At 44.0% G+C, this 23,689-nt stretch overlaps 1 protein-coding gene across 2 annotated transcripts in view; it reads right to left on the reverse strand.

Moving 5' to 3' along the window:
- TNFAIP8 (TNF alpha induced protein 8) overlaps positions 1–23,689 on the reverse strand; it is a 123,873-nt gene that overhangs the window by 39,769 nt on the left and 60,415 nt on the right. Inside the window, exon 1 of one of the 2 annotated variants that reach the window (XM_044275893.1) lies at positions 16,250–16,283. The exons of the other annotated variant lie outside the window; for it this stretch is intronic. Within the exon in view, the coding sequence (XP_044131828.1) occupies positions 16,250–16,262 (13 nt within the window). The 5' untranslated portion in view covers positions 16,263–16,283. Of the gene's footprint in view, positions 1–16,249; positions 16,284–23,689 lie in introns of those variants that run through there. 2 annotated transcript variants of the gene reach the window in all.

Consider the following 23,689-nt stretch of genomic DNA (forward strand, 5'->3'; position numbering starts at 1 on the left):
AGTGTGAGGGTAAGGAGATTTAACAAGACAAAAGACTGTCAGATGTCCTTACCCCTGAGAGCGCACACGCGGTTGGGTGCACGCGCAGTGTCAGTGCGCGCGTCCATTAATTCAACGCTCACTGTAATTTTAACTTACCCATGCCCTGGTATTGCACTTGCGCAGAGGGGCACGGCCCCGGAAGTCACGCGGGGTAAGGGAATCTGACGATTTAAGGTTTTCCGACAGAACACAGCCATCTAATAACCCTTATCTCTAAATTACTAAGAGGTCATAAACTCTTATTTAATAATGATTGAGCTATGAGTGTTTATAAGGTCATAGAGCAGCTCCCCAAATGAAAGAAAAGACCGAAAATCCACAGGCTACTACTACAGAATCTCAGCTATGAACACAAAAAAAAGATTCCATATTTTTTAATAAAGACCAATTAAAAGTTATTTTTAGCTCAAAATAAGTACAATGAAATAAAAAATAATTGCCCCCAAAAGGTGTACAGAGCCTTTAAATCTGCAGCAGGTCAATTTATGTTACGGATTTCTGCCACAAGTTTCACTGCTTGCAATGCAAAGGGTAGGTGACTAATCTGCAGGATCTTCACACTGAAATTCTGTTGTAAAATTCACATTATTTGGTGCAAATCCTAGACATTACACACAGACAATGGGCAATTAATCAAAAAAATACTGCAATAGGACATGCTGTGTTTAAAGTGAACCTTTCATGGGTTTGTAGTAAGCGAGATAAATATCTGTACCTGCGGGGTACCCCCGTCTGTTTTTTTTAAATAGTGCTCCTGCGTCCCACTATGGCCCTCCGCAAATTTCGCACTGAGTATTACGGAGAAAAAAACCTGGCTGTGACGTTCTGCGATTGGACAGCGCTACAGCCAGGGGAGAAGGAGACGCCTACAGAGAAAGACTGCGTCTCCTCCCCATTGCTCCGATGCTCTGTAACACTGAGCGCGAAATTTGCAGGGGGCCATAATGGGACGCAGGAGCGCTATTTAAAAAAAAAAACAGACAGCACCATGTAACAGGTACAGATATTTATCTCACTTACTACAAACCCATAAAAGGTCCTCTTTAAATACAAAATGTGAAAAAAAAGATTTTTACAAACATGACAGATATCTGGATGTTGTGGTTTTCAACCCGACCGAAACCAAATCAAGAGACGCTAACATGATCTGTTTCACTACTTCCTTTTAGGTTATGCTAAAGTTAGAAAATTATGTTAAAGATGCCACTTATCCTACAAGTGATGCTATGGATTCCCGGAATTATATATCGTAGTCAAATACATAAAATCAGACGCTACAGAAATAATGCGGTTGCAAAATTAAATAAATAAGGGTCAGGTGACAGCAACGTGTAAACCGACATCCGGAACAGAGGAGGAACTATCAGTTTGGGTCATGCTGCCAAATACAGACATGTAGATAATTTTGTAAATTTCAGGAATCCAATCTAGTGAGCTACTGTGGGTACTACATATACTGTACAAAGAAAACTATTTGCAGTTTAGTAAGGGTAAATACAAATTTATAAGAGAAACAAATGTTATGGCCACATTTACATGCCAATGTTTTGGTCAATATTTTCTAATCAAAACCAACAGTGGGTCCAAAAGATGGAAAATTTGTGCATCTTTCATCATCTTTTTCTCTCTATTGGTTCTACCCCTGGTTTTGACTTACAAATACCAATGCAAAATACTGACCTAAAAATAAGTCTGAAAGTGCGCTAAGAAAGGTATTGGGAGTCTGGTTTTATAATTCTTAGGCCTCTTTCAGACTGGCGTTGCGGGAACACGCACGATTTTTCCACGCGAGTGCAAAACATTGTAATGCGTTTTGCACTCGCGTGAGAAAAATTGCGCATGTTTGGTACCCAAACCCAAACTTCTTCACAGAAGTTCGGGCTTGGGATCGGTGTTCTGTAGATTGCTATTATTTTCCCTTATAACCATGTTATAAGGGGAAATAATACAAACCGGATTCCCAAAAAGTTGGGACACTAAACAAATTGTGAATAAAAACTGAATGCAATGATGTGGAGATGGCAAATGGCAATATTTTATTTGTAATAGAACGTAGATGACAGATCAAACGTTTAATCCGAGTAAATGTATCATTTTAAAGGAAAAATACGTTGATTCAAATCTTCACAGTGTCAACAAATCCCCAAAAAAGAGTCTGGAAAAAGTAAATTTGAGCATAACGAAGAGCTGGAAGACCAATTAACACTAATTAGGTCAATTGGCAACATGATTGGGTATAAAAAAAAAGCTTCTCAGAGTGGCAGTGTCTCTCAGAAGCCAAGATGGGTAGAGGATCACCAATTCCCACAATGTTGCACAGAAAGATAGTGGAGCAATATCAGAAAGGTGTTACCCAGCGGAAAAATTGCAAAGACTTAGCATCTATCATCATCAACTGTGCATAACATCATCCGAAGATTCAGAGAATCTGGAACAATCTCTGTGCGTAAGGGTCAAGGCAGTAAAACCATACTGGATGCCCGTGATCTCCGGGCCCTTAAACGACACTGCACCACAAACAGGAATGCTACTGTAAAGGACATCACAGAATGGGCTCAGGAATACTTCCAGAAACTATTGTCAGTGAACACAATCCACCGTGCCATCCGTCGTTGCCAGCTGAAACTCTACAGTGCAAAGAAGAAGCCATTTCTAAGCAAGATCCACAAGCTCAAGCGTTTTCACTGGGCCAGGGATCATTTAAAATGGAGTGTGGCAAAATGGAAGACTTTTTCTGTGGTCAGACGAGTCACGATTCGAAGTTCTTTTTGGAAATCTGGGACGCCATGTCATCCGGACCAAAGAGGACAAGGACAACCCAAGTTGTTATCAACGCTCAGTTCAGAAGCCTGCATCTCTGATGGTATGGGGTTGCATGAGTGTGTGTGACATGGGCAGCTTGCATGTCTGGAAAGGCACCATCAATGCAGAAAAATATATTCAGGTTCTAGAACAACATATGCTCCCATCCAGACGTCATCTCTTTCAGGGAAGACCCTGCATTTTTCAACAAGATAATGCCAGACCACATTTTGCATCAATCACAACATCATGGCTGCGTAGGAGAAGGATCCGGGTACTGAAATGGCCAGTCTGCAGTCCAGATCTTTCACCTATAGAGAACATTTGGCGCATCATAAAGAGGAAGGTGCAACAAAGAAGGCCCAAGACGATTGAACAGTTAGAGGCCTGTATTAGACAAGAATGGAAGAGCATTCCTATTTCTAAACTTGAGAAACTGGTCTCCTCGGTCCCCAGACGTCTGTTGAGTGTTGTAAGAAGGGGAGATGCCACACAGTGGTGAAAATGGCCTTGTCCCAACTTTTTGGGGATTTGTTGACACCATGAAATTCTGATTCAACATATTTTTCCCTTAAAATGGTACATTTTCTCAGTTTAAACTTTTGTTCTGTGATTTATGTTCTATTCTGAATAAAATATTAGAAGTTGGCACCTCCACATCATTGCATTCAGCTTTTATTCACGATTTGTATAGTGTCCCAACTTTTTGGGAATCCGGTTTGTACATTCCGAATACAGAATGCATAGCAAAATAGCGCTGGAGGGGTTAAAAAAAAAAAATTATATATATTTTTTCCAACTAGCCTTAGTCCACTTGATCACGAAGCCGGCATCTCCTTCTGTCTTCATCTTAGCTGTGTGGAGGAACAGGACCTGTGGTGACGTCACTCCGGTCATCACATGATCTTTAACCATGGTGATGGATCATGTGATGACCGGAGTGATGTCACCACAGGTCCTGTTCCTCCACACAGCACAGAAGACAGACAGAAGAGATGCCAGGCTGCGCGATCAAGTGGATTAAGGTGAGTTAAATAATTTTTTATTAACCCCTCCAGCACTATTGTACTATGCATTCTGTATTCAGAATGCTATTATTTTCCCTTATAACCAAGTTATAAGGGAAAATAATAATGATCGGGTCTCCATCCCGATCGTCTCCTAGCAACCGTGCGTGAAAATTGCACCGCATCCGCACTTGCTTGCGATTTTCACGCAACACCATTCATTTCGATGCAGCCTGCGTTACGTGAAAAACGCACAAAATAGAGCATCCTGCAATTTTCACGCAACGCATAAGGGATGCGTGAAAATCGCCACTCATGTGAACAGCCCCACAGAAATGAATGGGTCGGGATTCAGTGCGGGTGCAATGCGTTCAACTCACGCATCGCATCCGTGTGGAATACTCGCCCGTGTGAAAGGGGCCTTAAAGTGGCTCTGTCACCAGGATCAACCCTATTAGGGTCCATTCACACGTCCGCAATGGATTTGCGGACCCATTCATTCCTATGCCCGGATACGGAATTGCGCACTTCCGGGTCCACAATACCGTTCCCGAAAAAAATAGAACATGTCCTATTCTTGTCTGCAATTGCGGACAAGAATAGGCCTATTCAATGGTGCTGGCAAAGTGTGGTCCGCAAAATGCGGAACGCACATTGCCGCTGTCCGTGTTTTGCGGATCCGCAAAACACATTGTGGACGTGTGAATGGACCCTTAAACCAGACATACTGGCTTGCAGGGCTGATCACGCTGATTAAAAACAGTACTTTTTTTTGTCTGTACGATAAATAGCTGCAGAGAGATCAGCGTTTTAATTCATATGCAAATGAGAATTTTGAGCACTCAGAGGCGGGGCTGAATCATCTGAGCACTGCTGTGTAACACCCCCTGTCCTCTGCACACGCCCCCTCACACAGACTGACAGGGCTAGACATCAGGCTGAGGGCAGAGCCCTGTCCAAGAGCTGTGTGCTAGCAATATCATAGATTCCATACACTATAGCTTCACCACACTTAGATCTGAGCTCAGACAGCTAAATCCACATATTACTGCTTTAGGCCTCAGGTACACGACCGTCATTTTGCTCCGCATCCGAGCCGCAGTTTTTGCGGCTCGGATGCGGACCTATTCACTTCAATGGGGCTGCAAAAGATGCGGACAGCACTCCGTGTGCTGTCCGCATGCGTTGCTCCGTTCCGTAGCCCCGCAAAAAGAAAATAGAACATTTCCTATTCTTGTCCGTTTTGCGGACAAGAATAGGCATTTCTACAATAGGCCGTCCGTTCCGTAAATTGCGGAAGGCAGACTGGCGGCTTCCGTTTTTTGATAATCCACAGTTTGCGGACCGCAAAAAACGGAACGGTCGTGTGCATGAGGCCTTATTCACAGGCACAATGTATGATTAGAAAGACAACAGTAATATGTGATGGCTAATAGACATGTGTGTTTTTTCTATGCTTATGTGATGCTATAGTTTGGTGGTTAAGCATCCCAGGTTTGACTCTTGGGAGAAATTCTTCTCTTCAAATTTATTTTTCTTCCACATTTATCCCATCAGAAAAGTCTATGTCCTTATTATATAGAGAATTTTTTTTTATTTTTTTTTGAAAGCTAATAAATATCACTGGTTTCTTTATAATAATATCTTGTCTATGAATAAATAGGTAATCGGTTTTTAGCAAAAAACAAAACACTGTTCTCAATATAGTAAGGCCTTATTATTACACGAGTATACATTATTTATTATAGTATAGCCTTTTAATATAGTTTTGAATGAGAGATAAAAATATAACAGAAAGAAAATATCTCTCTTCTTGGATTTAAACCAGAGATGCCTACGTGCAGGGTCAACCACCATACCACTAAGCTTAAGCTATAGCATTTTGGGGGAAAATAATTTTTTTGTGTGTTTCCTAGAGCTATATTTTATTTAATTTTTCTGGCTATGGTCTTGAGTGAGGGCTAATTTTTTGGGGGATGAGGTGACATTTTCATTGGTACCATTTTTGGGGTACATATGACTTTTTGATCGCTTGATATTAATAAAAAAAATCTTTATTAAAAAGGTGTCATGAATAAAAAACAGGTGGAGAAAAGCCCCCATGGAACTAGAAAATAAATCACTTAGGCCCCTTTCCCCCTTTCACACGAGCGAGTTTTCCGCATGGGTGCAATGCGTGACGTGAACACATAGCACCCGCACTGAATCCTGACCAATTCATTTCAATGGGTCTGTGTACATAAACGTTTTTCACGCATCAGTTCTGTGTTGTGTAAAAAACACAGCATGTTCTATATTCAGCGTTTTTCACGCAGCCCTGGCCCCAATGAAGTGAATGGGGCATCAGTGAAAAAATGCATCGCATCCGCAAGCAAGTCCGGGTACAATGCGTCTTTCACTGATGGTTGCTTAGAGATGTTGTTTGTAAACCTTCGGATTTTATCACACGCGTGAAAAACACATCAAAACGCATTGCACCCGTGTGAAAAAAAAACTGAACGCAATTGCAGACAAAACCGACTGGACTTGCCTGCAAAATGGTGCGAGTTTTCCTGAAAGCATCCGGACCTAATCCGTCACGCTCGTGTGAAAGAGGCCTTATTCTACAGCAATATGTGAACCTGCATGCCTGATTTAATTAGCCCCCACAAAAGTAAGGGTCCCCCTACTATTCACATAAAGGTGTTGGGCAGGCATACAGGAAACATAACCTGCTTGGGCAAGGAACAATGCCAGTAGATCCCTGGCACGGAGTATAGCCTATATAACCTTGTCCAATGTTAGTGGTTCAAATGCAGGGGCTAACTTAAAGGGAACCTGTCACCTGGATTTTGTTTATAGAGCTGAGGACATGGGTTGCTAGATGGCCGCTAGCACATCCGCAATACCCAGTCCCCATAGCTCTGTGTGCTTTTATTGTGTAAAAAAACAGATTTGATACATATGCAAATTAATGTGAGACGAGCCTGTCCCTGACTCAACTGACATGTTTCTGGACACCTCATATCCTCATCAGGAGCACTATACCTACAAGATAGACAGTTGCCACATGAAATCATTAGACAAATACATATAGAGGCGCGCACACCACCTCTCTGTGGCAGCACCTCCGGTGTTCTGTCATTGTGGTGGCCCTTATCGAGATGCAAGTCTCCTCTAGCTGATCTTACACCCCCGGAAATCCACCAATCAGCAGCCTCCCACACAGTCACACACCCCTGCAAATCCTCCAATCACTATACTGCGTGTGCAAATATAGGCGGGTCCTGGGCGTCTCTTCTGCTCTTCCACAGGCAGATCACTGTGCCCAGGATCCAGGGAAAGCCGTTGCTGGTTATGCCGATGAGCTTGACCATGGAGCGGGCACTGCCCCAAGACGAGGTGCTGTGGGCACAGACACCAAGCCTTTTGGACATGGCGATATCTATGGCCATGAGGGAGTTCCAGACGAGGCCTTTAAAGGACGGTCCTCCTCCGGCCTACATTTGCACCCACAGGAAAGTGATTGGAGAATTTGCAGGGGTGTGTGACTGTGCGTTGGTGAATTTCCGGGGGTGCTGATTGGTGGATTTCCGGGGGTGTGAGATCAGCTAGAGGAGACTTACATCTCAATAAGGTCCACCAGAATGACAGAACACCGGCACTAGTGCGGCCGTGAAGTGGGCGCCGTTCCACAGAGCTTAAAATCATGTAACTCCGCCCCTTCATACAGCCCAGACCACCCAGACCCAAACTACACCGGAGGACGGAGCTCTCAAGCCAAGCCACTCCCAGGGTAAGTTTACAGCGTTCTCCGTACATGGCTGGCTATGAATGACACTATATATCAAGCATGGACCCATCGGTGGATTCTAAATGTTAGGCAATAAAAATGCGGGAAAATAGAGAGAAAATCTATAGGGAAGATAGGCGTCATCACTGCGGGAAGATCGAGAGAAAACATAGGTCCATTCATTAGAGATGGTGATTGGGGACAATAGGGAAAATCCAAAACATCCCTGTCAACATGATCGCAGGAGGCCACATCAGTTATTGCATTATTGATATAATGCACATTGGTATCCATAACCTACATATACTATAAATACATATTGCCTTAGAAAGGGCTTCATACAACCGTGTATGCCCCTAATTTATAAAGGTCCCAATCAGACCAGGACCCTTAGTTCTTATCACGCACATTTTTCCAAACAGCAGAAGTTAAACTCACTGGTCTATAATTTCCTGCAGAAGACCTACAGCCCTTTTTTAAATATGGGCACCACATTTGCCTTGTGCCAGTCACTTGGCACTGTACCAGTCCCTAGAGAACCTCTAAAAATCATGAACAGGGAGACAGCAATGACTGAACTGAGTCAAGGGTGTAATCCATCTGGACCCAGAGCCTTGTTCACATTTACTTCATTTAAAGGGGTTATCCCATCTTAGACAATGGGGGCATATCGCTAGGATATGCCCCCATTGTCTGATAGGTGCGGGTCCCACCCCTGGGACCCGCAGCTACAAGGAGAACGGAGCCGGGGAGAGTTGTGGCTGGAGGACCCCGGGTTTCCCGGGGTCTGTCCGTCCACCACCAGGCGTAGCTCAACGCCTCTCCCATTGAAGTGAACGGGAGCGCACCGCGCATGCGCAGCCACAGCTCCCATTCATTTCTATGGAACTGACGGAAACAGCCGAGCCAGCGCTCAGCTATTTTCGGCGGCTCCATAGAAATGAATGGAGGGCGGCTGCACATGTGCTGTGCCCCCTCCTCAACTTTCTCCGCTCTCCTTGTAGGTATCAGACAATAGGGGCATATCCTAGCGATATGCCCCCATTGTCTAAGATGGGATAACCCCTTTAACTTAGCTTGGACCATATCTACAGTTAGCCAGCAGAGTATATTACTGGGTGTACTAACAGCCATGGCAGCACAGATTTCAGCCTTTTACATGATGGGGATAAATGTCTGGTCGCTAGATGCCCCACCACTTGAACCCTAATCTTTATACACTCCAGTTCTCTCCCCATGGGCTCTTTCAGACAAGTTTTTGAGAACTTGTTTGTGCATCGTTCACAAAAAAAAAAAAAAAAAAAAAAAAAAAAGATCATAGCGCTTATGTGCAGTCCATTTTTTATTGTGCATCCATTCACTGTAATGATTAAAAATGGACCTAAACGACGCATGATGCAATTTTCTCTGCATGGACCAATGGCAGAAAAATCCCACATGAATTGGCCCATTTACTATAATGGGTCAGTCTCCAGTCAGTGTCCCACTCTATCACATCACACTAAGGCCTCATGCACACGGCCGTTGTTTGGGTCCGCATCAGATCCGCCGTTTTTGTGTCTCGGATGCGGACCCATTCACTTCAATGGGGGCGCAAAAGATGTGGACAGAACTCCGTGTGCTGTCCGCATCCGTTGCACTGTTCCGTGGCCCCACAAAAAAAATATAACATGTCCTATTCTTGTCTGTTTTGCGGACAAGAATAGGCATGTCTACAATGGGCCGCCCGTTCCATTCTGCAAATTGCGGAAGGCACATGGGCGGACCGCAAAAGACGGCACGGTCGTGTGCATGTAGCCTTAAAAGAGTTCAACAGGGGCCTGGATGTATTTCTGGAGTGTAATATAAAAGGCTACAGTTACTAGAGAGGGGTCGTTGATCGAGGGAGTTATCCGATTGCCTGAATGGAGTCGGAAAGAAATTGTTCTCCCCTAAAATAAAGAAAATTGGCTTCTACCTCACAGATTTTTTTTTTTTTTGCCTTCCTCTGAATCAATTTGCAGGATGACAGGCCGAACTGGATGGACAGATGTCTTTCTTCAGCCTTACAAACTATGTAACCATACTTGGACAGTACACAGACGAGAACATTTGTCTGAATGATACATCAATATTCATGGTTTTTATTCCGTTTTTGAAACCAAAGCCAGGGGTGGGTCATGAATGGAGGACAGTGAATCTTCTCCTCCCCTCCTGACATGGACAATGAAACCCAAGCGAAGTCTCAACCCCACCACCTGCAGGTCTTTGTGCGATTGCTGCTTACTCAGTTTTTTTCCTTGTCTGAATTTTTTCATGTTTTTAGGCTTTAGGAGAGCTTCAAATACAACTGTTTTTGTTGGCCTTTTTTGGGCCACGTTATAGTCTACAGCAAATTGTGGAAAAATCTACATATGCAGCATTTTTGTAGCTGTATGGTATTTTTTCCTAGTGTTTTTTCCATAGTCTTCTCTACAGGATTGAAAACTGATAAAACACTGCACATTCCAAACGTAACAAAATAAATGCCTTCAAAAGAATTTGAAGTTCATGGCATTTTTATAATGCTGACAACAACTGCGTAAGGGAGACCTTATAGCCTACAAGATATAGTGTTGTCTGCAAAAATAGAACAATCAAGTTTCAAAATGGCCAATTATGAGAAAATTGAGAAATTAATGCAGCCGCCAAAGTTTGATCATTTAAATTATATTGACATTTTCTGACAGAATGTTGCAGTCACTTGATTGTACAAATTCACGGAGGAGGTGGGGCGTGCAACTATCAGATTTTTATGAATATGTTAATGTTGACTAGTCGGGAGAATGCCTTTAAGACTAACAGAAGGAAGGGAGGGATGGATGGATATATTGTTACTCCATACCCCTATCCTCCGCTGTTCCTTTTTTAAACAAACCAGAGAAGGCAGAAAATTCCATCAAAAGGTATGCTGCACAACCAGATCTGCTTTAGACGACTTACTATGTATGTGGCGCTTCTAAACCAGCAAGTCTGACAACCAAGACTGGCAGTACTGAGATGTTTTCAGTACAACACCAGTGGGGCCTGTAGCCGCCTTCTGCTGGTTTTGTAATGTACTGGGGTTTTACTAAAGATACAAGTTTACACAATTTCCATGGCTTCTTTACCCTGTAGTAATTTCCATTGAGAAAACTAGAAGCAGTCTGACACTGATACACTATTTGTTACTCTGTCGGTTATAAAGGGGATTATGTAAACCTCATAAGTAGCTATAGGGTATATATATCGAGGAAATGTTTGTGCACAATAAATCTAAAATAATTGTGTTCATTTACAAGTAGTACTAGCAAACAAGGCAGTCATTGAGCCTTTAACTTGTGCTTCTTTCAGAATATCAATGTAATCTTTGGTGATCTGGTATAGAATTACTGTATACAGTTTACAGTATGGTGTAGCCTCTGGAGCTACTTTGCTGTAAATGACTGAATTGTTCTCCTTCCTTTGCTGAGAGAGCAGCAAAACTCCAGCAGGAGTAAACCAAAGCTCAGCAAGGTTCCCTTTTTGTGCCATTGGCAGGCTAAAAGTAGTCATTGGCTATTATGACATGTTGGGAGGTGTAGTCTGGAGGACCACAATAGAATACAGTCTGCAACAAGGATCTGGAATACAAGAACTTCCATGGCTAAAAAAAGCAATCTAGTTAATTACAGTACAGCAGTGAATTGCGATTTAAGCAGTTTCCTCGTGTTCCCAGAACTTTTAAAATATTTGAGAAAATTAAATTTTGTATTCTTATAGCTAAACTTGTAAATAAAAGTTTATTAAAACCTACTGTAAATGCCCTAAAATGTTTTTTTTTTTACCCAGGCGATATAGGTTATATAGTTTTTATGCTTGTAGCAGTTTGCAATCCGTTCTGCTGCACACTGCTGTATATAGAAGTACTAATTCCCCTCTGACAGCACCAGTCGCTATATGGGCAGGAGCCCCATAGCACATCGCTGCTCCCGTCTGTACCAGTGCTTCTCCTCTACAGCCTGTCACACATATGCTATGCCAGGTGTTAGCAGAGCGGGCACAGGCAGAGAGTCAATGTGCTATGCTGAGCTCCTGCCCTGCATCCTCTCATTCTGTTCAACTGAAGCCTTCCATAGGGATCCTGCTAGGCTATGGAGCTCCTACTCGTACAATGCTTAGTGCGACCGCAGGGGAATCTGTACTCCCGTACACTCCCGCTGCCTAAATCGAATGGAAAACAAAAAATAAGTATATTAGTAAAAATTATTTTAAAGGTATTTTAGGTTATAATAAACCTTGGGGGTCATTTACTATGCTGAAATACGCTTAACCTCTTACGGACACAGGGTGTACCTGTACGCCCTGATGTCCTGGTACTCACCGCCGTGCGGAGGGCGGTGATCGGAACAAGGTGCCTGCTGAAATCAGGCAATCGGGTCGCAGCAAACCGAAGGTCAATTCAGACCTGCGGTTTGCTGCGCTTCTGGGTTATTCGGGTCTCTGGTGACCCGAAAACCTGGAATAGGACTGTGATCCGTGGCGTGATAATACACCACCAATGACCGACTTGCGATCTTGAGAGGTGGTCACGCCACCTCTCAGGATCACTTCTGATTGGCTGGCTGGGCAGGTGGGCTGGCGGAGCGGCATATTTGAATTGCCGGAGCTCCTCTCCCCGCTCATACACGTCTGTGGAGCGGGGAGAGAGCGGAGCCTCCGGCTGCAGAGTACGTTTTTTGTGCCATCAGTATGTTCCCTCTAAGCGGGCGAGGTATGGCGTGAAGTTGTGCAAACTTTATGAGAGTACCTCAGGGTACACTTACAAGTTTCGGGTGTACGAGGGGCGAGATTCCCGTATTGAACCCCCAGAATGTCCCCCCCCACTCTGGGTGTTAGCGGGAAACTTGTGTGGGACCTTATGCACCCACTGCTAGATAAGGGTTATCACCTGTACGTGGATAACTTTTATATTAGTATCCCCTTGTTCCAGTCCCTCGCCGCCAGATCCATGGCTTTTTTGGGGGGGCACCATGTCCCATTTGAAGAACCCCTGATGCACCCCTAGATTAGAAACTCCATAAAAGTGACCCCATCTAAGAACCTACACCCCTCAAGGTATTCAAAACTGATTTTACAAACTGTATTAACCCTTTAGGTGTTCAACAGTTTATGGCAAATTGAGATGAAATTTCAGAATTTCTATTTTTGGTAACCTTGCCTCAAATAAATGTAATATGAAGCAACCAAAAATCATATGTACCCTAAAAATAGTCCCAACAAAACTGCCACCTTAACCCGTAGTTTCCAAAATGGGGTCACCTTTATGAAGTTTCTACTCTAGGGGTGCTTCAAATGGGACATGGTGTAAATAAACCAGTCCAGCAAAATCTGCTGTCCAAAAGCCACACAGCGCTCCTTTCCCTCTACGCCCTGCCGTGTGCCCGTACAGTAGTTTATGACCACATATGGGGTGTTTCTAAAAACTACAGAATCAGGGCAATAAATAGAGTTTTGTTTGGCTGTTAACCCTCGCTTTGTTACTGGAAAAAATTTATTAAAATGGAAAATTTGCCAAAATTCATCTCCATTTGCCAATAACTCTTGTGGAACACCACGTTTGTAAAATCAGTTTTGAATACCTTGAGGGGTGTAGTTTCTTAGAAACCACCCACAAATGACCCATCTATTATGTAAGCTTCACACAGTGACTTCAGACCTGAACTGGTCCCTAAAAAGTGGGTTTTTGAAAATTTCTGAAAAATTTCAAGATTTGCTTCTAAGCCTTGTAACATCCCCAAAAAATAAAATGGCATTCCCAAAATGATCCAAACATGAGGTATACATATGGGGAATGTAAAGTAATAACTATTTTTGGAGGTATTACCATGTATTATAGAAGTAGAGAAATTGAAACTTGGGGGAAAAAAAATAAAATAAAATTAAATAGGTAAATTTATTTTTTATAAAAAAGAATTTTTTTGACTCCATTTTACCAGTGTCATGAAGTACATGATGAAAAAACCTCTCAGAATAGCCTGGATAAGAAAAAGCGTTTTAAAGTTATTCACACAAAGTGACACTGGTCAGATTTGCAAAACAATGGCCTGGTCTTTAAGGTGAAAATGAGCCCGGTTCAAAAGGGGTTAAGTTAGGTGTATTTCAGGTGCATATAGTGGCGACCTCACCCCACTCATGACAGGTCTAAAAGTGTGGGTGTGGCGGGGGCAGGTAAAGGCCGAGAGGCCCGTCTCATTCATAATTTTCTACGTCTGTTTTAGGCATAGAAAAAAAGTCTAAATGAAAGCTGTCTTATGCTTAGAACTGGCGCTGGATGCGCCGAAGTTATGGAAAGGCCTGCGCCTCTTCGTAGCTTCGACAGAACCACTGTCAGTTTAGGGCTTTATTAAGACCAGCATCTAAAACTCCAGTTTTTATAAATCCGCCCCTTTATTTGTAAGTTTAGGTATACTTTAACCCTGGATGACCTCCACCATACATGTATGGCAAAAGGTATCACTTTAAAGTATGCGCCCATTCATGAGCGCCACAGCTGCAGGGTTTCTGCTGTTTCTAACAGCAGAGGACCAGGGCTTAGGTCTGCAATTGGCCATAAGGCCGATCGCAGACATTTAGGCCTCTTTCACACGGGCGTCATGTTTTTTGCCCGGATAAGAGGCGGGTGTGTTGCGGGAAAATGCACGATTTTTCCACGCGAGTGCAAAACATTGTAATGCGTTATGCGCGATTTTTCTCACGCGAGTGCAAGTTTGGTACCCAAACCCGAACTTCTTCACAGAAGTTCGGGCTTAGGATTGATGTTCTGAAGATTGTATTATTTTCCCTTATAACATGGTTATAAGGGAAAATAATAGCATTCTGAATACAGAATTCTTAGTATAATAGTGCTGGAAGGGTTAAAAAAAATAAAAAAGTTAACTCACCTTATCCTCTTGATCGCGTAGTTCCCGGTCGGTCTCTTCTTTAGCTGTGGGCTAAAGGACCTGTGGTGATGTCAGATCACATGCTCCATCACCATGGTGATGGACCATGTGATTGGAGCATGTGATCTGACATCACCACAGGTCATTTAGCCCACAGCTAAAGAAGAGACCAACCGGGAACTACGCGATCAAAAGGATAAGGTGAGTTAACTTTTTTATTTTTTTAACCCTTCCAGCACTATTATACTAAGCATTCTGTATTCAGAATGCTATTTTCCCTTATAACCATGTTATAAGGGAAAATAATACAGTGATTAGACTGTCACCTAGAACCCATGCGTGAAAATCGCACCGCATCCGCACTTGCTTGCGGATGCATGTGATTTTCACGCAACCCCATTCATTTCTATGGGGCCTGCGTTACGTGAAAAACGCACAAAGAGGAGCATGCTGCGATTTTCACGCAACGCACAAGTGATGCGTGAAAATCACTGCTCGTGCGCACAGCCCCATAGAAATGAATGGGTCAGGATTCAGTGCGGGTGCAATGCGTTCACCGCACGCATCGCACCCGCACGGAAAACTCGCCCGTGTGAAAGGGGCCTTAACCGTTCAGAGGCCATAGTCATATGTGACCACAGCATCTGAATAGTGAGAATGCAGGACCCACTCCCGCTACGGCAACAGCCTCCCCAAGCTGTGATCAGGGAAGCTGTTACATTGCAGTGATAGGCTTTATAGCCTCAAGCAGGATCCAGCCCATCACTGGTATATTCAAATACAGGCCTGCAGGTGGCAGCACTGGAATACTGTATACTGAATTCTGTGATGGATAAATATCTATTACAGAATACAAGTGGCAGTCTAATGATTATTGAAAAGTACCATACATATCAACAAAACATGAGCCCTCACACAGATTTAAATATAAAAAAAAAAAGTTATGGGGTTCAGAATATAGCAATGAAAAGAAAAAATATTTTTTGCAAAGTTTTTAATTTTTTCAGTATTGAAAGAGAAAAAAAAACCTATACAAATGTAGTATTGTTGTAATTGAAACGACCCAGAGAATGAAGGTAACAGGTCACAGGTTACGGTAACCGTAAAAACAAAACCCATAAAACGGGGTGGAATTGGAAAAAAAAATTCCACCACAATTTGACTTTTTTTTTTCCAGTTCTAGAAAGTACAACTTGTCCAGCAAGAAACAAGCCCTCATATGGCTACATGAATGGAAAAATAAAAAAGTTATGGCTCTGGGAAGGCAGAGAGAAAAAAACAAAAACAGAAAATTAACCTTAGAGCAGTTATAGGCAAACTGCGGCTCTCTAGCTGTTGCAAAACTACAACTCCCACCATGCCCTGCAGTAGGCAGTCTTTGCATGCTGGGAGTTGTAGTTCTGCAACAGCTGAAGAGCCGCAGTTTGCCCATCACTGCTCTAAGGTTAAGCATGCTACGATTGTCAGAATAAAAAAAAACAAAAAAAAACAAACAGAAGTTAGTCAAATGAAAGAAGAACTGCCACATAACATACACACATTTAGCCCATTGATGTCTAAAAACTATTTCTAAGCCATATGGCTAATACATGAGAAATTTCTGTGTTAAGTCGCAGGTATTCTAGTTAGTGACCCGTTATCACATACAATCACCTACCAAACCTTACAAAGAAGCCTGAGCAGTTAGGAAGACATATTGTACTTACATGACTTGAACATTTCTCCCAGTGATGTGCTGGCCTATAGAAGGAGGTCTACCTGGGACAGAAATGCAGTTAATACTCCTTAGCTTTTCTTCCTAAAAGCTCATTGGGTTCCAATAGACACAATCCTTGTTCACACCAGTTATAAGGAAGCAGTACACCAGTCCGAATAGGCGCCCACTGTTTGCTAAACAAAGAATCGAGAGGCCCGGCTTGTTATTATGGGTGTTAGATTTCATTACAAGTAGGAAGAATGTCATTTTCAAAGCTACTGTGCCAAAAAAGCCATATAAATGTGACTAAAGTTCCCATTGTACAATTAGACCTTTATAATATTTGTATCCGTGCTCTACATCACACACAGGTCAAAGCAGGATGGTTGGTGCCTTCGAACAATAAACTCTAATGAAAGGTCACAACTTGTAAGTAACTAGAATTGTGTGTAGACAGACAATATACAATCAAAGGAACGGGTAGTGGATACATTATAACGTCACAGATCAATGCAGAGATTACAGGCAACCTGGCAAGAAAAAGGAGGCACCGATAGTAGATCTTTAGAAGTACAATGAAATTCAAACTTGTAACAAAGCATAGAAGACCGCAGATAACTACTAATACACCCCACTGTCCACACGCTCAGACAGGAGAGCCACATGCGTTACCGCTACAATGCCCTCACGAGTCTTTCACGCTGATTGACCCTATTAACCTATTAACAGACTTGTGTCCACGGCATCCCCCCTATTAAAACTGTTCTTACCATATGTTGCTTGCCATCATCGTTCCTCCGAAAAACACTTTTATTCCGTATGCAAATTAGGCTGTGAAGGTGCATCACGGCAAGAACGTAAGTTAGGCCGGGGCCGGCGCATGCGCGCGGTAGATTGTGATGCCCCGGCCAGACTGTGGTCATTCAATGCGCACGCGCCGATTTCGCGGTCATCGGTGCATGCGCAGGATTACAGATGGCAGGAGGGACCGAGGGAGGTTAGAGCAGAGACGAAGGGCGGGCAGACGCGGTGGAGGGGGAGTGGATTGGTATGAAAATGACCCAGGCCTGGGCACCGGCCGTTGTAAGGCCGCCCCTGGGCACCTTCACAGCCTAATTTGCATACGGTATAAAAGTGTTTTTCGGAGGAACAATGATAGCAAGCAACATATGGTGAGAACAGTTTTAATAGGGGGGATGCCGTGGACATAAGTCTGTTATTGGGTCAATCAGCGTGAAAGACTCCCTTTAAGAGATGTGATTCCGCACGCTGATAGTCTGCTGTCTGTGTGCCATGTACCTGTAGTCTGTGAATGGAGGAGGCTAGCTGTGATGCACTGATGAGTAGTGGTATGGGGAACTGCTGATAATGCAAGACCAAGACAAACTTTTAGGCCTCTTTCACACGAGCATGACGGATTAGCTCCGGATGCGTTCAGGATACGTTCAGTGAAACTCACACCATTTTGCAAGCAAGTTCAGTCAGTTTTGTCTGCGATTGCGTTCAGTTATTTCCGCGCGGGTGCAATGCGTTTTGATGCGTTTTTCACACGCGTGATAAAAAAAATAAAAAAAACTGGTTTACAAACAACATCTCTTATCAACCATCAGTGAAAAACGCATCGCATCCGCACCCGCTTCCGGATGCAATGCGTTTTTCACTGAAGCCCAATTCACTTCTATGGGGCCAGGGCTGTGTGAAAAACGCAGAATATAGAACAAGCTGCATTTTTTACGCAACAGAGAACTGATGCGTGAAAAAAAAAAAACGCTCATGTACACAGACACATTGAAATAAATGGGTCAGGATTCAGTGCGGGTGCTATGCGTTCACATCAGACATTGCACACGAGTGGGAAAACTCGCTTGTGTGAAAGGGGCCTTACACTCACTAATGCCTCATGCACATGACAGTTGTTTGGGTCAATATCCGTTCACTTCATTGGGGCCGCAAAAGATGCGGACAGTACACGGAGTTGCTCCATTCCGTGGCCAAGCCCAAAAAAAAAAAAAAAAAAAAAAAAGATTTTGCGGACAAGAATAGGTATTTATTATTGGTGAACAGAACCGTTTCGCAAACTGTGGAACACACGCGGGAGGCATCCGTGTTCTGTGGACCGCAAACCACAGCACAGTCATGTGAATGAGGCCGTAGACACAGAAGAGCCTTTCCTTATATTGGGATATTTTCCACTACCTTGAAATTACACCTAAAACAGCATCGTAAAGCAAGTCAAAGTAAAAGCCCAGTACAGGTTTATATCGTAAGACATCTATGGTAAACTGATTAAAAGGCTTAGACTGACCACACACATTATGCCGCGCAATGGCCCGCAGTGGTAAGTGCGGGGATGGAGAGTGCAAGAGGGGAATGGTGGCCGAGGCAATGAAGTTGGTTGTAGTCCTCAAGGTCGCTAACCTAGGTGTCAGCACTTTTCCAGGATGCACGGGCATTGAAGGGGCCTGGTGTTGACTGGGGTGTTCTTGATGGTAGATGGCTGGCAGGGTGAAGGCAGGAGGACAGGTGCTGGGTCCGGCGGATGGTGCAGACAGTGACCAGGTCCATTTATTTATCGGGTGGCAATACATAAAAAGCAGTAGGCAGAGTTTAAGTATTTCACAAGGCAGGAATTCTCCATGAAGGCTCTGCACTATGGGTAGGCAGTATGATGGTGGAAGGTGTGGGGCATACGCAGTGACTACAGACCAGAACTTGCACTGCAGGACCTGCTGAAGGATTTGTGACTTACAGCTGAAGGACCTGTTCTTATGTCACCGTCATTTGATCAGTGTAGGAGGGACTGGAACTCAGCAGAAAAAGACCAGAAGTGGTGTTGAAGGACCCAAAGTAAGAAAAGAGGGATTCAATGCACGAGAAATGATGGAAGTTCTCTCCTCTTATACCCCCTTCTTGCCTGCAGGGAGGGAGGGATGTAATTTACATGGGATTGTATATTGGAGGTTACTGGGGAAGGGAGTGATGTTATTTACAAAGGACTGAATATTGGAAGCGGTTGGGGGAAGGAGTGATGTTATTTACATGGGACTGTAGGCAGAGGCATCACATATTAAGTAAAGGGCATCGCATTAAGTAAAGGGCATCGCACTGCCATTTTTACAACCAATTAAAGTCTATGGGGCTATTCACATGGGTTTTCTCCAGGGGTTAAAAACAAAAACAATGCTCACCTCAACAACTTGCACGCATTGGCCACTTGCTCCTGACTTGATGCAGCAGGACTTCCAGTGTGATGATGTCACATGATCATGCTGGAAGGTCCGGCTGCCTCCAGTGAAGGGCGAGTATCCCCATGATTGCAAGTGGTTGAGGTATTGACTGGGAGGAGGAGCTGGGGGCCGGTGCGTTCACTGTTCTCCGGCCCCCAGCTCCAGTAGTTATAAAATGTGTGCAATTAATAAGCATTCTATTCATGAGGCCCCCTCTGCAGTAGAACATTCAATATAGCCACATCCTACTCACAGGGCTGTTATCTTAATGCTGGCCGGCCGGGCAGACTAGCGGCAGCGTCACGACCCACACATTTTATAACTACTGGAGCTGGGGGCCGGAGAACAGTGAACGCACCGGCCCCCAGCTCCTCCCCGCTATTTTCGGCCGATATGTACAAATATCGGCAGAAATGGATTAGGTGCATTTTCGGCCGATATTTTCGGTGGCCGAAATTTCGGTGCACCCCTAGTCTAAAGGGGTGCCTCACAGAAGGGCTTTATTACTACTGAGGGCACCATAGAGGGCCTTATTACTACTGAGGGTGCTATAGGGGGGCCTCATTTCTCCTGGGAGTATTACTACTACTGGCCTACTGTGGGGGCATTATGGTTATTGAAGACAATATGGAGGGCAATTCTACTAATAAAAACACTGTTGGGGAGGATTATCATTATTAGGGGCACTAATAATAATTAGGGCACTCTGGGAGAGAGAATTACTATTGGTGGGACTTTGAGGAGCACTATTACAATGGGGGGGGGGGACTGTCTGTATGGCACTATTCCTTTTATATAGTATTTGGGGACATTGGGGAGCACAATGGGCACAGTATTGGGGGTAGCAGCAGGATAACACTATTGGGGCATCAGGTTGGGGAAAATAATAGAAAAGCAAGGAATCTAAGATGTCTCTGCAGAAATGAGACTGAAAGAAGTTGTCAGGGCAGCCTGGGCAAATGGAGAAGAGGAGGAGACATCACTGGAGGAGCACATCTCAGGCAGCAGAAAAACTAGAATTGGCCCTGACTGCAGCGTCAACAAAGCAGAGGTGTAAACATCTTAATAAATCAGGTGTAAAGAACTTTAAGGCCTCTTTCACACGGGCGTCGCGTGTGAGGGCCAGATAGGAAACGGGTGCGTCGCGGGAAAATAAGTGATTTTTTTTTCCACTCGAGTGCAAAGCGGTTTAATGCGTTTTGCATGCGCGTGAGAAAAAGCGGCATGTTTGGCACCCAGACCCGAACTTAATGGATCATGTGAGGAGCGCAGTGACGTCAAAAGGTCCTTTTGCCAGGTCCTGAAGAAAGAAGAGGAGATCAGCTACGTGACCAAGTGGATGGGGAGAGTTAAATTTGTTTATTATTTTTAACCCCTCAATGGACATTTTACTAAGCATTCTGTATTAAGAATGCTATTATTTTCCCTTATAACCATGCTATAAGGGAAAATAATAAAATCTACACAACACCTAACCCAAACCTGAACTTCTGTGAAGAAGTCCGGGTTCGGGTCTGGGTACCAAACATGCAGATTTTTCTCACGCGCATGCAAAATGGATTAAAACGCTTTGCACTCGCGCGGAAAAAAAAAATAAAAAAAAAAAATAAAAAAAAAAAATAAAAAAAAAAAAATCGCACATTTTCCCGTGATGCACCCGCTTCCTATCAGGCCCTCACACCAGACGCCCGTGTGAAAGAGGCCTAATGGGCTTCTTAGTAAAACTGGCGTAGGAAATATCAACCGTAGTATAACCTTCAATAATTGGTGTTTCTTTCAGTTACAGGGAACCGGTCCCATTGAACACTATGTCAGAGCTGCAGGCAGCATGTCGTATAGCAGGAGGAGCTGGGAAAAGATTCTGTAAAACTTGTAATTTATACCTTTATATTCCTGCTCATTCTGGGCTTTGAAGTCCAGGAGATGATCCTATCAGTGATTGACAGCCTTCCCTCTGACTGTGTATACAGAGATAGCTGTCAATAGTAGGAGGGGGCGTGCTAAATTGCCTAGGGCAGCATGAATGCCAAATATGGCCCTGGACACCAGTGCTATAAGAAATAAAAAGTAGTGCCTATCAAAGTTTTTGCCTGCATCCCAATATATGGACATTTTTTCAATATCATAACTCATATTGTGGGAAATGTTTGTGCCAGAGGACAGAAGTAAGTAGCCAAAAATGATTTTCCACCAAACACCTCAAGTAGTGCCTCCTTGTCATTTTTTACTCCTAAACTCTTAGTGCTGCTACAGACATGATCTCGTTTTGACGATAGATAGAGATATATATAGTACAGACCAAAAGTTTGGACACACCTTCTCATTCAAAGAGTTTTCTTTATTTTCATGACTATGAAAATTGTAGATTCACACTGAAGGCATCAAAACTATGAATTAACACATGTGGAATTATATACATAACAAAAAAGTGTGAAACAACTGAAAATGTGTCATATTCTAGGTTCTTCAAAGTAGCCACCTTTTGCTTTGATTACTGCTTTGCACACTCTTGGCATTCTCTTGATGAGCTTCAAGACGTAGTCACCTGAAATGGTTTTCACTTCACAGGTGTGCCCTGTCAGGTTTAATAAGTGGGATTTCTTGCCTTATAAATGGGGTTGGGACCATCAGTTGCGTTGTGGAGAAGTCAGGTGGATACACAGCCGATAGTCCTACTGAATAGACTGTTCGAATTTGTATTATGGCAAGAAAAAAGCAGCTACCGTATTTTTCGCCGTATAAGACGCACTTTTTTCCCCCCAAAAGTGGGGGGAAAATAGCAGTGCGTCTTATACGGCGAATGTAGCTGATTTTGCCCAGTTTTCAATGATACACCCGCCGCGATGCCGCGCGGCGGGTGTATCAGCTGTGAGGGAGGAGGGGCTGGGGGCGGCATCTGCATTAATAATGACAGCGGGGCCCGTGCAGTGACTATTCTACTACACGGGCCCCGCTTACTGTATAATCATATCTCTCTAATAGTTCATTGTTGTATGCATGTAATCGCATAATGAGCGCTAATGAGCGCTGTGTATTACCGTACTTAAAACTAGCAGCGCTCGCCGTTCGGAGCAGAGAGGAGGCAGGAGGCAGGCCGGGAGGACGGGCACTTGCAGCGTGAGTCATACGTCACGCGCCTGCACCGCCCACTTATGAATGAAGCAGGCGGCGCAGGCGCGTGACGTATGACTCACGTTGCAAGCGCCCATCCTCCCGGCCTGCCTCCTGCCTCCTCTCTGCTCCGAACGGCGAGCGCTGCTAGTTTTAAGTACGGTAATACACAGCGCTCATTAGCGCTCATTATGCGATTACATGCATACAACAATGAACTATTAGAGAGATATGATTATACAGTAAGCGGGGCCCGTGTAGTAGAATAGTCACTGCACTGGCCCCGCTGTCATTATTAAAGCAGATGCGACCCCCACCCCCTGTATTGAGGGTCATTCACTACAGGGACACTTATGGAGGGGATCTGTGGATGACAGCATAAGATGCTATATATGCGTCATTCACAGATCCTCATCCTCATAACAGTGCCATCCAGAGAGGATAAGTGTCACCCACAGATCCCCCATAAGTGTCACCCACAGATCCCCCATAAGTGTCACCCACAGATCCCCCATAAGTGTCACCCACAGATCCCCCATAAGTGTCACCCACAGATCCCCCATAAGTGTCACCCACAGATCCCCCATAAGTGTCACCCACAGATCCCCCATAAGTGTCACCCACAGATCCCCCATAACAGTGCATCACCCACAGATCCCCCATAACAGTGCATCACCCACAGATCCCCCATAACAGTGCATCACCCACAGATCCCCCATAACAGTGCATCACCCACAGATCCCCCATAACAGTGCATCACCCACAGATCCCCCATAACAGTGCATCACCCACAGATCCCCCATAAGTGTCACCCACAGATCCCCCATAAGTGTCACCCACAGATCCCCCATAAGTGTCACCCACAGATCCCCCATAAGTGTCACCCACAGATCCCCCATAACAGTGCGTCACCCACAGACCACAATTAGTTCAAAACCCACCAAAAGTGCACCTTTTGGTTCAAAATATTTTTTTTCTTATTTTCCTCCTCAAAAACCTAGGTGCGTCTTATAGGCCGGTGCGTCTTATACGGCGAAAAATACGGTAAGTAAAGAAAAACGAGTGGCCATCATTACTTTAAGAAATGAAGGTCAGTCCGAAAAATTGGGAAA

Source organism: Bufo gargarizans, chromosome 1, assembly GCF_014858855.1.
Source record: "Bufo gargarizans isolate SCDJY-AF-19 chromosome 1, ASM1485885v1, whole genome shotgun sequence".
NCBI lineage: Eukaryota > Metazoa > Chordata > Amphibia > Anura > Bufonidae > Bufo > Bufo gargarizans.